Source organism: Paramisgurnus dabryanus, chromosome 19, assembly GCF_030506205.2.
Source record: "Paramisgurnus dabryanus chromosome 19, PD_genome_1.1, whole genome shotgun sequence".
Taxonomy (NCBI): domain Eukaryota; kingdom Metazoa; phylum Chordata; class Actinopteri; order Cypriniformes; family Cobitidae; genus Paramisgurnus; species Paramisgurnus dabryanus.
In genome coordinates this window covers 24,669,548-24,684,431 of record NC_133355.1, presented here as the reverse complement: position 1 = coordinate 24,684,431, position 14,884 = coordinate 24,669,548, and the positions used below count along the sequence as shown (strand labels likewise).

Genomic DNA, 14,884 nt, shown 5'->3' with positions numbered 1-14,884 from the left:
TTTTAAGATATTTGACATGTTAGGGGTGCGGTTTACAGAAAAATAATCAACACCCATGCAACAGTTATTAGCCAATCAGAATAAAGCGTTCAACAGCCCCGTTGTATAACTAATATAAGTTAATTTGATGGAAATTGGTTACATATTCATTTCTATTACTCTAAATAATATTTTCTGGAAAGTGAGTTTTGTGATGTTAAGTGTGAACCATTTATTTCACCTTGGGTGTGCATTATTTTCAAATAATTCAACGGCCTGTCATCAATTGTTCCTTACTTATTATTGGTATTGTAAAACCATGAATGATCTAAAGCTTTTAGAATTGTATAATTTAATTAATTAATAATTTCATTTAAAATTTTACTCGTTTAATTCCACAGGTTTTTTGTGGTAACAATAATTATAAAAACCTTGATATCTTTAAAAACTATAACAAATGAATGGAACGTTCTAATAACGTTTACCTAACGTTTTAATAACCATACAAATGAAAGGTAAAAAGGTTGTAATTAAATGTTTTCAATAACGTTCTTATAACGAACGTTTTCCTTTATAACGTTTAAAAACAACGTTTCTGAAACCTAATAGAAACGTTATTACAACATAAAAGCTGGGATGGTACTTTGGTGGAAAGGTTACTATGGTAATCAGTTGCGAGAGCTGTTTGGTATATAATCTTTTTGCCTTTAATTACGACATTTGATTATCAGTAATTATTTATTTATACACCGTTAATGTTACGGTGGTGTGGTTTTGCTGTCTCTTTAAGACAGCGTATTCGTGTTTAATTCAGTGTGGCGTTAGTTGAAACCTGCTGCTGCTGCTGCTGTGCTGATGTGGATGCTGCAGTCGTCGGACCGTTAATGAACATTAAGCGATATTCAGTGGATGTATCCTCAAATAATCCATTCTTTATACAGCATACACGAGTATTTAAACTGAAGATGCGTTGTAATTAGCCTTTACAAATCATTACCATCGTCTGTTGTGATTTAAGACGGACGGACTGGTTTGGATTTTCTCTGAGGGGACAACGTGCACATCGCCAAAACGGATAAATAAACACCATGTCGTCGGAAAAACACGGTAAAATTACCATTTATAATTACTATCAATTTAATTCAGCTAATTATCAATTTATGCCACTCACTGCATATTTTGTCAGATGTGTATGAGGCGATATCGTTTTTATATCGCACTCCTTTACGTTTTAATTTTTCTTCATTTATTCCCATTTATAACCTATTCATGTATAAACCGCGCTATATATTCGTCTGCGTGCTGTTTTCTAACGAGCTGCCTAACTAGACAGCATCGCGGGCATCGTTTGCTGCCCACAGGCGCGTGCAGCGGTTTAAACACCACAGGCGCGTGATGCGTTGTTGTGGGCATTATAGCTTTGGACATGGACACGTCCAACATTTTGGGACATCAAATTCCTATTAAAGCTCTCTAGATAGGTAACACACTAGGAATTGTGATACGACCGCAGTGTCCGTTATTTGCATATGCATAACGACATATAGACAATAAGCTACATGCACGCGATAGGAGTTTTATTAAATCATAAATAGATAATGAGGTGTGTGTGGTTTATTATGGGTTGTAAAAGGGCGGTAGGGCCTTGGGTTTGATAGATGAGGGCCCCAAAATCACTTTATATTGCCATTATTTATGATTGATTGATTATACGCAGAAATATACAGCAATTTTAAATGTTTATTAATTTGTACTGTTGTAAATGTTCTCATTTGATGATTTTAAACCAGTGTCGTGTTATAAAAAAGCTGCACAATTCACCTGACCTCTTTGGAAACCCAATTAAACAAAGAATGATAATATATTTAAGATTCATATTCATCTTCATTCAGTCTGTTTGACAAAGGAAAGCCTCTCCAGACCGGTCATTTATTAACATATGTTAAAAATGGATTTACGTGGTATGCAGATAGAAATGTACCCTATTTACAGTCCTTTTATCTTATAATAAATATGAATTGCATTGCCTAGTTGCCCCATCTCATTCTGAATTATAAGCATGATGGAGGATTACATAATAATTTAGTCCCTTAACATCTCTACCACAAACACATACGCTAAACTGAACTCTCTCGGTTCACATGAGCTGGATTTGATCTCATTACATCAGTGTATTTACATTTATGTATTTAGCAGGCTTACGTATTTACGTATTATGTATTTAAGTGCATGCATTCAATCTATACATTTTTATTACTATATGTGTTCCCTGGGATCAAACCCATGACCTTTGTTGCTAATGCAGTGCATTACCAGTTGAGCTATAGGGACATAAAATTAGCATATATGCATTTGGCAGACATTTTGTTTTATCTAAGCAACCTACAGTGCATTTCAAGGTATAAATATATATATATGTAATATATATGTTTGTTGTCCCAAAGTTGCATAGTACACACTGGAGATCTGCAACTCGGTGCACATGAGACCAAATTTTTGCCTTGCTGTTGGGAGTAAGCATTTGTAAAAGAGGGCACGGGATGTGCTAGGGTAAACTGAAACATAAAATAGTGAAATGCGAAATCAGACATTTACACCGTAGTGAACAACATACTTGTCTAATACTCTTGATCTGTCGTGGCTCAGGACTGGAGGAGGCAGCGGGGAGGCAGGCTATGTCTCAGCAAATGACACAGATGGCTCCACCTCCATATCTGCCCTCCCAGGACCCCAACATGCCCTCGCATCCTCCTCCACCTGGCTGTGGCCCCCAGCCCAATTACCCCCCTCCCCCTCCTCCTCCGGGATCAGACGGGTACCTCCAGGAGACCCAGTTCCACTGCGGCACCCTCGGACCCCAGGGAGCTCAGAACGGTTACACGGTGCAGACGCACGGACCCGGCGGCACCGTTCCTCATCCTCCAGTGGGCTATTTACATCCAGGATACCCCCTCCAGCTGCAACCCTGCACGGCCTACGTGCCCGTTTACCCTATAGGAGCAGGAGTGAGTGGGGTTTTATTATATAACTTACATGGTGTAATGGAGGAACTATCGTGATAATTTGGATGGATACGTAGCTACAAATAAAATTAATTTATGTATTATATTGGCCTTTTCTCCGCTTTATTCAGGGACAGCCTTACCTGCCCAACGGTGCCCCCCACCCAGGTGTTGCCCCTGGCCAGATGGCCATGCACATGCCAAATGGCATAGCTCTGATGGAGCCTCGTCGCCCACCTCACGACTACCTGCCCATCGCAGTCCTCACCACAGTCTGTTGCTTTTGGCCAACAGGAATAATCGCTATCATCAAAGCCGTGCAGGTGAGTAAGACAGACAGCCCGGGCGCAGTGTTAATGCCATGGAAATGAGGCTAAAATATGAATCATCCGGTGAATATATTTTCAGTTTTCTTGCTGAGGGATATTTGCATTTAAATGCGACTGAATAATATTGTTGGCGTGAACTTGGTGTGAACAGACCTTTAATTTTTCAAAAAAATTGTGTTTGTGTAGGTGCGTACTGCTGTTGCTCGAGGTGACATGGTGACGGCGGAGATCGCGTCACGCGAGGCACGTAACTTCTCCTTCATCAGTCTGGCAGTGGGCATCGCCTCTATTGTGCTCTGCACCATCCTTACCGTTGTGGTCATCATCGCCTCTCAGCACCACGATGAAGACTGGGAGCCCTAAAGCCGCCCAGAGGAACCCATCTCCCCCCTCCTGCCCTACAGACCCCTGGTCACCATTTTCAGCCGGTATTCTGCTTATTCTGCCATACAAGCACAGATATGAGGGCTTAAGCCAACATACCATAATCGTCTGTTAGTTAATATTTCAACCATTGTACATGTATTAGTTACAAGACAGATCAATGGTAAGATAAATTTGAGCCTGGGGATCACAACAACACCTCTGCACTGTAAACGTGCACATGCGTACTCATATAAATATACATGGACACTCCTTCCCCCCCCCAAAAAAAAACCTGTATTAGATCGATAGCTTATTATAGTGTACTAAAGTCAGGTCCGATGTGTTACCATTTTGCTCTTGGAATTGCAAAAAAATCAAGGTATTACAGGAACAAAATAGTATATACTGATTATTTTGGTATTAATAATCGATGTTCAAAACATTTCGGCCCGGTTTCAAAGGCAAGACTTCTCAGACAGCAGACGGTTCTGGGCCGGAACTGCACTGGATCCGTACCGGAGCTGCTGACTTTGGCGCGGATCCGGTGTTGGTCTGCCCCGGAGTCATCTGCAGATTTAGCCAGGCCTTAGTTATATTAGGCCCTTTACGTAGCTTTTATACATCTGACTTAGAAAAAACATCACTGGTGTGCATCATGAGACAAAACAATGGCACTGATATATTTTAAGATACGTCAGGGCAAGCTGTTTTCAGTTAAGAAAGCTTAAAAATGCAAGTTTAGGCCTTGTCTGTGAAACTGGACTTTCATCTTTAATTTATGCCATTAATCTCATCAACCTGTATTGTACCACAGAACCCAGCAAGCAATTTTGCATTTTAAAGACGTCTAATAGCCATTTAACTCTTACGAAAATTAACCATGGTTTTATTGTTTGGTAAACGTGTAGTAACCATGTTTTTTTTGGTGTATTGATTACTATCAGCGAATAAAGGGTTATTTTGTGGTAACCATGGTTTTACTACAGTAATAATGTTTTTTGCTTTTAACCGTAGTTAAACCATGGTTAATTTTTTAACCAAGGCTAAACCAAGGAAAGATTTGAGCTCTCAGTAAAAATGAAGAGATGTCTAATCATAGCCCAAAAATACATTAAATAAAATAAATAAGTAAATGAAACCAAACAGCATGTAATTGCTGTTGACTTTGCTTAGATGAAGTTATTTAGGCAGAAACCGCATTTTAAGTTTATTTTGGCTAGAAGTGGGTTACTCGTATCCGGACTATATCGGGTTTATTAGTTAACCTAGACGGTGAAATGACAGCTATTGCTTGCTGGGAAATTATCAGCCTGATCTCACGAGAATTCGTACGTATTTTATGAGTTGGCTAATTCATATGAATTCATACAAAGTGAATCGTGCAAAAACTTAGGATTCTCATTAAAAAAACAAAACCTAACCCCGCACCTAACCCCAACATAACAGGGGTCAAGGCCATTCATACAAAAACGTACAAATGTGGTCGTATGAATTAATACAAATTAGCCAACTTGTAAAATATGTACGAATTCTCATGAGATGGCGTTGCAAATGATAAATTATTGATATGTCCGTTAAACTGCCAAATTTATTCGCTGAAGATATGAATAAGTATTGAAAATGTAAAAGTGTGTGTTGATATTTTAAATGACATAGATTTTTACAGTGCATACTTAAGGTATAGATTATAACACTACATACTAAAATGCATAAGCTTAAATGCATCCAGTTTTTCACACTTGCGTGACAGTGAGTGATATAGACAACTGTAAAATACAGTAAACTTTTACATTTTCCCAAAGGATCTTTTACATTACATTTCAGTAGTATTTATATCAGTATTGTTCGCTTTTTTTCTGATATCTAAGGCCAGAAACTCTACACACAAGTACATGAATTTACCATGCATTTTTGCATTCCTCTGGCTGTAATAACATCACGACTCGAGGGATGCTAAGTTAGCTGAACACCTGACAGTTTATCGTAATTTCTTCTATAGCCCCCTTGTTAAATAAAATGAAACTCCAGTTGCAACGTGAAATTGAGTTTTTGTAGCTAGAAACGTTTGCAGTCGTGTACTTGTGTGAAGCTTGTTTCAGGCCTAAGTGTTTTCAAATGTTCTGAATTTATTCAGTGTAAAGTTTATTCAGATATACTGAAATCATTTACTGTATTGTAGGATGAAATTATTGCTTCATAACGAACTTTTCCAAAATGGCTTTTCATTGATGGAAGTCATGGCATTTCGGTGGTGTGAAATATTGTATTATTTATTGTTTAAACACTAAATTATTCACTTGTGTATTAAACTTCTGTATTTATTGAAATATGTTATCATACATCTAATTGCTGTGCTGAAATACTCGGTTATCTTTACTAGATAACGGTCAGTCATTACAGGTGGTCGCTCTGGCATGTAGTATTATACTCACTAAGCGGTTTGTCTCACTTTGTTATAGATGAAAGCGTAACTTGCTTCAATATCTGACCTCTTTGAAACTACCCACATGCTGCTGCTAGTTAGCTGTAGTTTGTCAGATAAATGCATTTAACACAGTTTTTTGGTTCAGTTTAGAGCCCAGAGATGTAGATTATATTGAAATATGGAGTGTGTAAGATATTTATTGTAAGACTCTATACACACCTTAGGAACTCTGATCCAAATTTTTGTGATATTTCTTAACCTCTTACCATTGTAAATATATATTATATTATTTCTTCTGTGAAACACAAAATGGGACTTTGCTCTTTTTAATGCATTGAAAGTGAATGGGGACTAGGGCTGTCACACTATTAAAATAGCTATAAAATTAAACTCTGTAACAGGGGTGGGTAATATGACCACATATCACAATAGGATTATTTTATATCATGATCACAATATGTATCACAGTAGAGTTTTCTTTTAATAAGGTTATAATGTTATTTAAATCTTTAATGCTATATAATTTTTTATATTGCTTATATAAGCGTAAAAAATAAGACAAAAACAAACACAACTCAAGCTCACTGAAGATATACAGTCAATGATGAAATAAGGATAATAAATAATATTGTATATGTATTAGGGCTGTCAAAAGATTAATCGCGATTAATCGCATCCAAAATAAAAGTTTGTGTTTACATAACATATGTGTGTGTACTGTGTATAATTATTATTTATATATAAAAACACACCCAATCATGTATATATTTAAGAAAAAATTGTTATATTTATATATAAAATATTTATATTTATATATAATATAAATTATAGAAATGTATATACAGTATTTAAATGCAAATATTTCTTAAATATATACATGAATGTGTGTGTATTTATATATACATAATATTTATACACAGTACACACACATATGCTATGTAAACACAAACTTTTATGTTGGATGCGATTAATCGCGATTAATCTTTTGACAGCCCTAATATGTATATCTTATTAAGGTAAAAAAGTGATTTAGTCAAGAACAGTGAGAAATTTGCAAAATGAGGTAACTTCCCCTTTAAGACCAAAGTCCAGATCCAATATAGCCTACTGTTACACATGTTTGTTTTTTTAAAGCTGTTTGTGTTAATAAGGATACTTGCAAAGACAGGATTTTTGACTCATATGTGTATTTAAGGCCAATAAAGCAGCAAAAAGTAGTATTGTTTCGGAACAGTTTGTAACTTCGTATAAGCACTTCTTGTATTCTTACCTCCCTATGACAAATCACTTTATTGTTTCCTACTCTTTGTGAGTGGCTTTAAATAAAGCATCTGCTAAATGCCTAAATGTGAATGTAAATGCAAAAATGCTCATGAGCCCAATGAGCAGCGAGTACGCACTTGCACACTCCTCTCACACAGAAACAGTGCTTTCAATGGCTTAAAATCATTTGTTTTAAAACTGCGCTACTTAATACGTGTACAAACATTAAGTTATTGTGACCACATGCACAGCAACGTGACATTGGCACGTAACCTTGATAGAGAGCCAGTAACTGACGAGAGAAGGATGACGTGAACTCCACTGCTTCGTTCTCATTGGTAGTCGCTCCCGAAATGCGCTCGACATTTGCATAAAGTTAAACTTTTCTTAACTTTCTCGCGTCGCTGGACACACCCATACGGTTGCCAATGGTCACTTTCGCTCGTGCCGCCGGAAGTCGCCCGGTTCTATTGAAATGATTGAGATCGTGTCGTTCTGCTACTGCTGGTCGCTGGCTGTCTAAATGGGGCGTCTAGGTACATTCACATTATAAGCGAATTTGTGGCTGTGTGTCGCTCCTTTCTTTCAAAAGAGGCGTTACTAAATCTGGTTGTCATAAATGAGTACCGTCCACTGAGAGACGGATGAAGTAACTCCACTGCTTCATTCTCATTGCTTGTCGCCAAGGCCGCCTTAATGCACGGGCTTATCTGGGCTGAAGCCCAGGGGCCTCCCAAGTTCAGGGGCCTCCCAAGTTCACGTTTATATTGTTTTGTAACTTGTCAGGTTATCTGTCAATCACTCTAACTGCATGTTACATGGCTGCTGATTGGTCCGTGGTAACTTACCGTGAAATAAAATATCAGACGTAACAGATTTTTCTATTCCGCGTAATGTAATTAAGTGCGCGTTGTCAACTTGGCATTCCTGTATGTTAGACTGAGTGTGACAGAGAAACGGGAAATAATCCACCATCAAATGAAAGAGTAATTTCTGAAATTTCATAATAAGCACTAGTGAGGTGCAGGTCTCTCTGTCTTTCGCGCGCGCGCTCGCTCGCTCGCTCGCTCTCTCTGTGCTCGTACAGCTGCGTCTCTGGCATGCAGAAGTCTCTCCAACTGTGCGCAAGATACTGAGCCGCGGCCGCCAAATAAAGAAAGGAGTTCCCGAACATATTAATGCTGTTCGTTTACTCGCGTTTATATCAGTGACGCGTGCGCAGCTGGAGCGATGTATTTTGACGCGATGTTAGCTCACAGTACACACATCTGTTGGTTTAGATAGACGACGCAACGGTAAATGTGCAAGTCAAAGCGCGACAAGACCATCTCAAATGATCATCCCCTGATCGCACCATTCATATTTATAATCTCCTTATCTAAAGATCTTATATACAGGTATGTTCCCTGTCTGTTTTGTGCATATTCATACGTGTTCGTTTTACATGCTTATGTATGCATAAATACTAAATACAATGCATACTAATCTTCAATAGCCTACAAAATAAATAACTGATTAAAAAACAAGATTCTGTCTATAAAGACTTATCTTTTGTTAACATTAATGCATTTTCACTTTAAAACTAACTTTAACTTCTTATATTTTTAAAACTGTGGTGAGCATTTAGTTAGTGAGTGGCAATTTTCTGCAAATTTGTATATTCCAAAAACTATATAAACATAAAGCTTATAAACACTCTCATACATTTTGGTTTTATTTTCACCACAAGTTGCTGTGTGTGGTTGTTAAATAAAGTGTCTTGTGTTTATGCTCAAGTGGGCTCAGTGATATGTTAATAATGATATTGTTTTCTGGGTCAAAGAGGGAAAACTCACTGTTATATGTATTGAAAAAAACTAATGCATTTTGTGATGTAGATTACCTAGATATTACACTTTTTTTAAATGAGACTATAAATTTAGGGGATGGGGGGCCTCCAAAATCTCTCAGCCCCAGGGCCTCACATTAGGTTAAGGCGGCCCTGCGAGTCGCTCCTGAAATTCGCTCATAATTTGCATAATTACTTTGTCGCGCGACTGGACACGCCCTATCCAGTCGCTAACAGTCACTGTCGCTCGTGTCGCTGGAAGTCGCTAAGCTTTCATTGAAATCAATGAGATCGCGTCACTCTGCTACTGCTATCCGCTGCTAGTCTGAAGCTTTAAGCTGCATTCAGACAGCCAGCGATGTTATCGCTGTGTGTCGCCCGTCTCTTTCAATGAGGCGTTTCTAAATCTGCTTGTCATAAACAAATTCGCTCAACATTTGCATAAAGTTAAATTTTTCGTAACTTTCTCGCGTCGCTGGACACGCCCATACGGTCGCCAACGGTCACTTTCGCTCGTGCCTCCGGAAGTCACCCGGTTTCCATTAAAATGAATGAGATCACGTTGCTCTGCTACTGCTGGTCGCTGGCTGTCTGAATGGGCCGTAACTTCATACATATTACCAACCTTTCTGAAGACAAATAGATCTTAAAAGGATCTCCTGACAGAAATGCAATATTATATACATAACGATATATCAGTGGTTATTATTAGACTTTACATAATGAACTATATTGTTTTTATAAGCTTAGAATGAATCATTTTTTATCTACATACACTGTGGGTCCCCTTACATGGAAGTCGCCATTTTGTGCCACCATGTTTCTACAGTAGCCCTAAATGGACAAACTGTTCTATAGAGCTCGTTTTGTCACTTTGTTGTCTCAGGCGATGACTTGTTTGTCATGTGGCGACTACCGTAGCTTCACTATGCGTTTCAAAGGGTGGGTGAGCTGTGGACTGAACCGCTGGTTGCAATTCACAATCTCACCACTAGAGGCCGCTAAAAATCTACACAGTGGACCTTTAAGCCAGATTCACACCACACGATTTTCGGCCGTCCCGGACGAGAGTTGGTCATCGTGACGCATTTGTTACGATTTCTATAATCGTAGCTTCTAAACGGTGGTCCTTCGTCGAGATTCAAAGGTAGCCACGATTATATTCTGAAATTTTGCATGATCCTACAACTTTCACCCAGTCAGTAGCCAATGAAACTGCAAACTGTACTGACGATTGATCAGTGCAGCGTGTCGCTAAAAGTTAAATAGTATGTTTTAAAAAGCATTGCAATAGTCATGATGAATATTCAGTATTACTGTACATACAGGCAACTACATGCAAGCTCCCTGCGCAAAAGATGCATTTACCTTGCTGTGTTATTTTTGCAACAACCCCAGTAAGCAAATCAAGTTGATTTTGGTTAGAAGTGGGTTACTCATAGTTGGACTATATTGGGTCTTTAGTTAACCTAGACGGTGAAATGATGGCTGATGTGTATTTTGCAAAAGCATCATATCTTTCTTTTCCCGCTCTTTTGATAACTATGATCTATTTTAAATTAAATGAATCTCAGTGTTTTACTTAATTTGTTTGATTCCTGATATATGGTATATAACTGTCGGAGGCACATGGTCGTGTTTATATGAGCTGTGTCTAAAAGTAAGGCCCTCATTTTTTTTATGTAAGTACAGGGCTTTGTTTCAATAGAAATCCTGTTCATGTCTGCTAATAAGGCAAACTTATTTATTTTGGGGTTTTAAGGCGTGAACATTGTACAGTGCATGTGAAGTTATTTCCTGTTTATAAGCAACCTATTAATATGCTTTTTCACACATTTGTGATATAAAGGTAACGCTTCATTGTTACAAACCTGGCCCAGATGTCCAATTCAGTTTCTGCCTCCGATTTCGACAGCACTTTCCCCTGTGTTTGTAGGCTTCTTACAAACATGGATTTGACGTGTATGAGTTTGGTGAGAAATTAAAGAGGAATATTTGGTGGTGCAAGAATCGATTGTGTTGTTTTCTCTCACTTTTTCTCTCGTGTCTGACATTTCCCTTTGTCTCCGAGGTGCTATTTATAGTTGCCCTGGTTTATTCCATGCCATTTCTGAATCTCGTTCTCTCTCTCTCTCTCTCTCTCTCTCTCTTGAATATCTCTCACATCAGATAACTGCTAAACTGCAGGAGGGCGCCAGTGCTTGACAGAACCCTCATATTCGCTTATTATATGGTGCACAATAAATATCCAGGGGCTGCAGTTTTTTCTCAATCTGTGGGGGCATCAGTCGCTCTGTGGATCAAGTTCAATGTGATTTTAGCCATCACGGTGAGGGGGAGATGATTGCTATCGAGCATGCATCATAATGGCCGTGTCTGGCAGCACAGGAAATAGAAAGCAGAGGATGTGAACGCGCAAGAGAGAGATTGCAACTGGGCTGCAAGTGAGATACTGTATGATATAAAATGCACAGTGAATCTTGCAAAGAACATGTTTGGGGTTTCAAAAAGAACAAATAAGAAAGAAATTACATTTAGCTACGGTTTGCATTTTGATATAATTCTCATCACAAATAGAAATGTTTAGTTTTATGCAATACGACTTTCGGTGCATTCAAGCTATACATTTTATCAGTATGCCTGTTCATGGGATCGAACCCATGACCTTTGCACTGTAAATGCAAAGCTACAGAAACTTCAAAACCTGTAAATTGTTTTGGAAATATTGAATATTTACACTAAATATTATTTTTTTATTTTGAGTTCAGTATGACCCATACACAATCTCGAGATTTACTCAAAAGAGAGGGAGGTTAGAAAGAAAAGACATGGAGCTGAAATAGGAACAGAGCCAGTGGGATCACAGATGGTCATTTAGCTTCCCAAAGAGACCCATGGATTTGGTAATAGCTTAACTGGGCGTTACGCCGCAGGCCTGCCGTCGTCCATAACACAGCTTTGCTTCTCCTGCTTTGACCCTCACAGCGTAAGTTTGTGTCGCCCATACTGCGCCCGTGAACTCACCCACCATCAACGCTGATTAACAACCTCTGTTGCTTAGTTACTGTACATCTGGTGCTGTTACAGCCTCTCTGTGCTGTGTTGCTTAGCATTACATTTACATGTATGTATTTGGCAGACACTTTTATGTGAAGCGACTTACAGTGCATTTAAGTTACAAGTGTGTGTGTGTGTGTGTGTTCTCTGTGAATCAAACCTGTGACCTTTGCACTGCTAACACCATGTTAAGGTACATGAACATTACATAGCCGTGTGTAGGTACTAACAGATTGTTTTTCTATTTCAAGCTTCAAAGCCAGTTCAGGCCGGTGGAGATTCACTGATTCGCCGGTTGATTCATTTTGACACCCTTCCTGTCATTTCCTATCTCTGCCACTGTGATTCTTTGCTCTCCCCTCACCAGAGACTTACGTAAGACCGCTGCTTCACGCTGTATCCTAACTAGTCATGACAATTTATATCTCAGTCCACACCAAAAGCAAAAATGCTGCAAGATCATATTTTGTGTTTAATATACAGCTGTATGAAGCAGGAGTTTGGAGATGGGATTTGTGTGTGGCTGGGGTAATGCAATAAAACAAAGTCACTTAAGTGCAAAAGTATAACTGAGCAAAAATATGTAGTTAAGCACATTTGTGAGCTGTCTGTGAAATCCAGGTTAAATTTCTTATAATCTGTTCATGATATTTAAAGAATCGATGTTTGATTTCATTCAATTTTAATCTTTGATATGACCTTAATCAGTCAATATTAAACAAGTCAAGGTTGTATTTTCACACAATGTTCTTTACATTAAAGAGGATGATTGTACAATGTAAAAAGTAAAAGTTGGATCAACTTATTAAACGCTTAAAAATTAGATTTTTTTCAACATACATTTTGTCACTTTTAAGTCACTTAACTCATTCCCCGCCATTCATTTTTTTAAATGTTGCCCGCCAGCCCGTAAGTTTCACAAAATGCCTTACAGGAAAATTTTCTTCTAAACATATCAAATGAAAGAACAGACCCTCTGCTTTTAAACAAACAATAAACAAACAAAACAGGAAAAAAACGTTTTATCCAATCTGTATTTTTTTCTGCTTATAAACATTTAAATATGTACCGAGCCCCTAAGGTGACATTGGAGTAAAAAAATCAAAAGTTTAGTTTGCTCACATGAAACTTTCATGTGCAGAATTTTTTTTTAAAGTTTAGTTTACGTGTGCACACGATAGTTTCGTGTGTGCACGCATGCAATAGTTTCACGTGCGCATGCAAAACGAAACTTTATTTAATTTTTCCTACATGTCCCCTTAGGGCAGTGGTCACCAATCCTGGTCCTGGAGGGCCGGTGTCTCTGCAGAGTTTAGCTCCAACCCTAATCAAACACACCTGAAGCACCTTAATTAGCTACTTCAGGTGTGTTTGATTAGGGTTGGAGCTAAACTTTCCAGAGACACCGGCCCTCCAGGACCAGGATTGGTGACCACTGCCTTAGGGGCTCCATAAATATGGGTATTTTTCTTTTTGTCAACGATTTTCAAAACATACAGTTTAAAAATGTGTAAATAATTTTTTTGCTTCAGTTTTTTATAAATTGGGTATCTAGTGGATAATCACGCTATTAAAGATTAACATTAAAAAGTTTTTTTTTTTCATGCAAATGTTTTCTCTTAATTGACAAGATAACTGGTTGCATAAGAGGTTGCAAATTGCATCCAACAACTCAGTTCACAGCTCACCCCTTGCTTTTGAAACGCATAGAGAAGCTTACATGCACAGAGAAGCGCACAAAATGGTGACTTCCATGTAAGGGGACCCTCAGTGTATGTATATAAAAACAGCTCATTCTAAGGTAATAAAAACATAACAGTTCATTATGAAAGGTCTTTATACACCACTGATAATATAGTTTTGTATATTATATTGCATTTCTGTCGAGAGATCTTCCTAAAAATTACACACTGCACCTTTAAAAGAAATTGTGTAAAAATGTTTTATGATAATGTAATATTTTTAAGTTGAACAAACTCAAAATTTTACATGCCACCTATTTTATAAAATCCACTTTTTGGAGCATAAATGAACACAGTTGGCAGTGTGAACACAACCAAAAAAATCTATTCACTCCTTTTTAATTTCTATTAAACCAAAGAAGTCTGATTAGACATGCTGTTTTGATTCTCTTAGCAATGTGATGTCACACTGCTAAAACCCCGCCCACGGCTGCTGACTGACAGTCTTGTATTACCATAGTTACTGCCTTCAGTGAGTTGGACATTGTCTGCTTTTTTTCTGTGCTTTTGTGAAATCAAATCTATTTTAACCAAAGCATCTCTTTTAGTAAGGGAGAGAAGGGCAATAGCTTATTTGCATTTAAAGACAAAACGGTGCGTTTTTGCCCCCACCCAAATAGGGGCATTTTGGGCATGCTATAATAAATTATCTGTGGGGTATTTTGAGCTGAGACTTCATTCTGGAAACACCTGAGACTTATATTACATATTGTAAAGGAAAACAGATAAACTTGATATTTTAAGTATACCTGGGTTTTCACAGACAGGGTCTCATATATATTGCATTTTGGGAGCCTGGGGTTTCTACAGTGTTGCTGTACTGTTTTAGGATGACAGATTGTGGAAGTCGTTGCATCCTTCACAACCAAGTATTCAAAACTTTGCATTTTTCA

General features: G+C 38.0%; 1 protein-coding gene across 1 annotated transcript; it reads left to right on the top strand.

Moving 5' to 3' along the window:
* The first annotated feature begins 184 nt into the window (after positions 1-184).
* prrt1 (proline-rich transmembrane protein 1) lies at positions 185-6,001 on the top strand. Its single transcript, XM_065294418.2, has 4 exons — positions 185-1,086; positions 2,626-2,984; positions 3,113-3,304; positions 3,497-6,001. The coding sequence occupies exons 1-4, from the start codon at positions 1,068-1,070 to the stop codon at positions 3,671-3,673; spliced, it is 747 nt and encodes a 248-aa protein (XP_065150490.1). The 5' UTR covers positions 185-1,067; the 3' UTR covers positions 3,674-6,001.
* Positions 6,002-14,884: the final 8,883 nt, after the last annotated feature.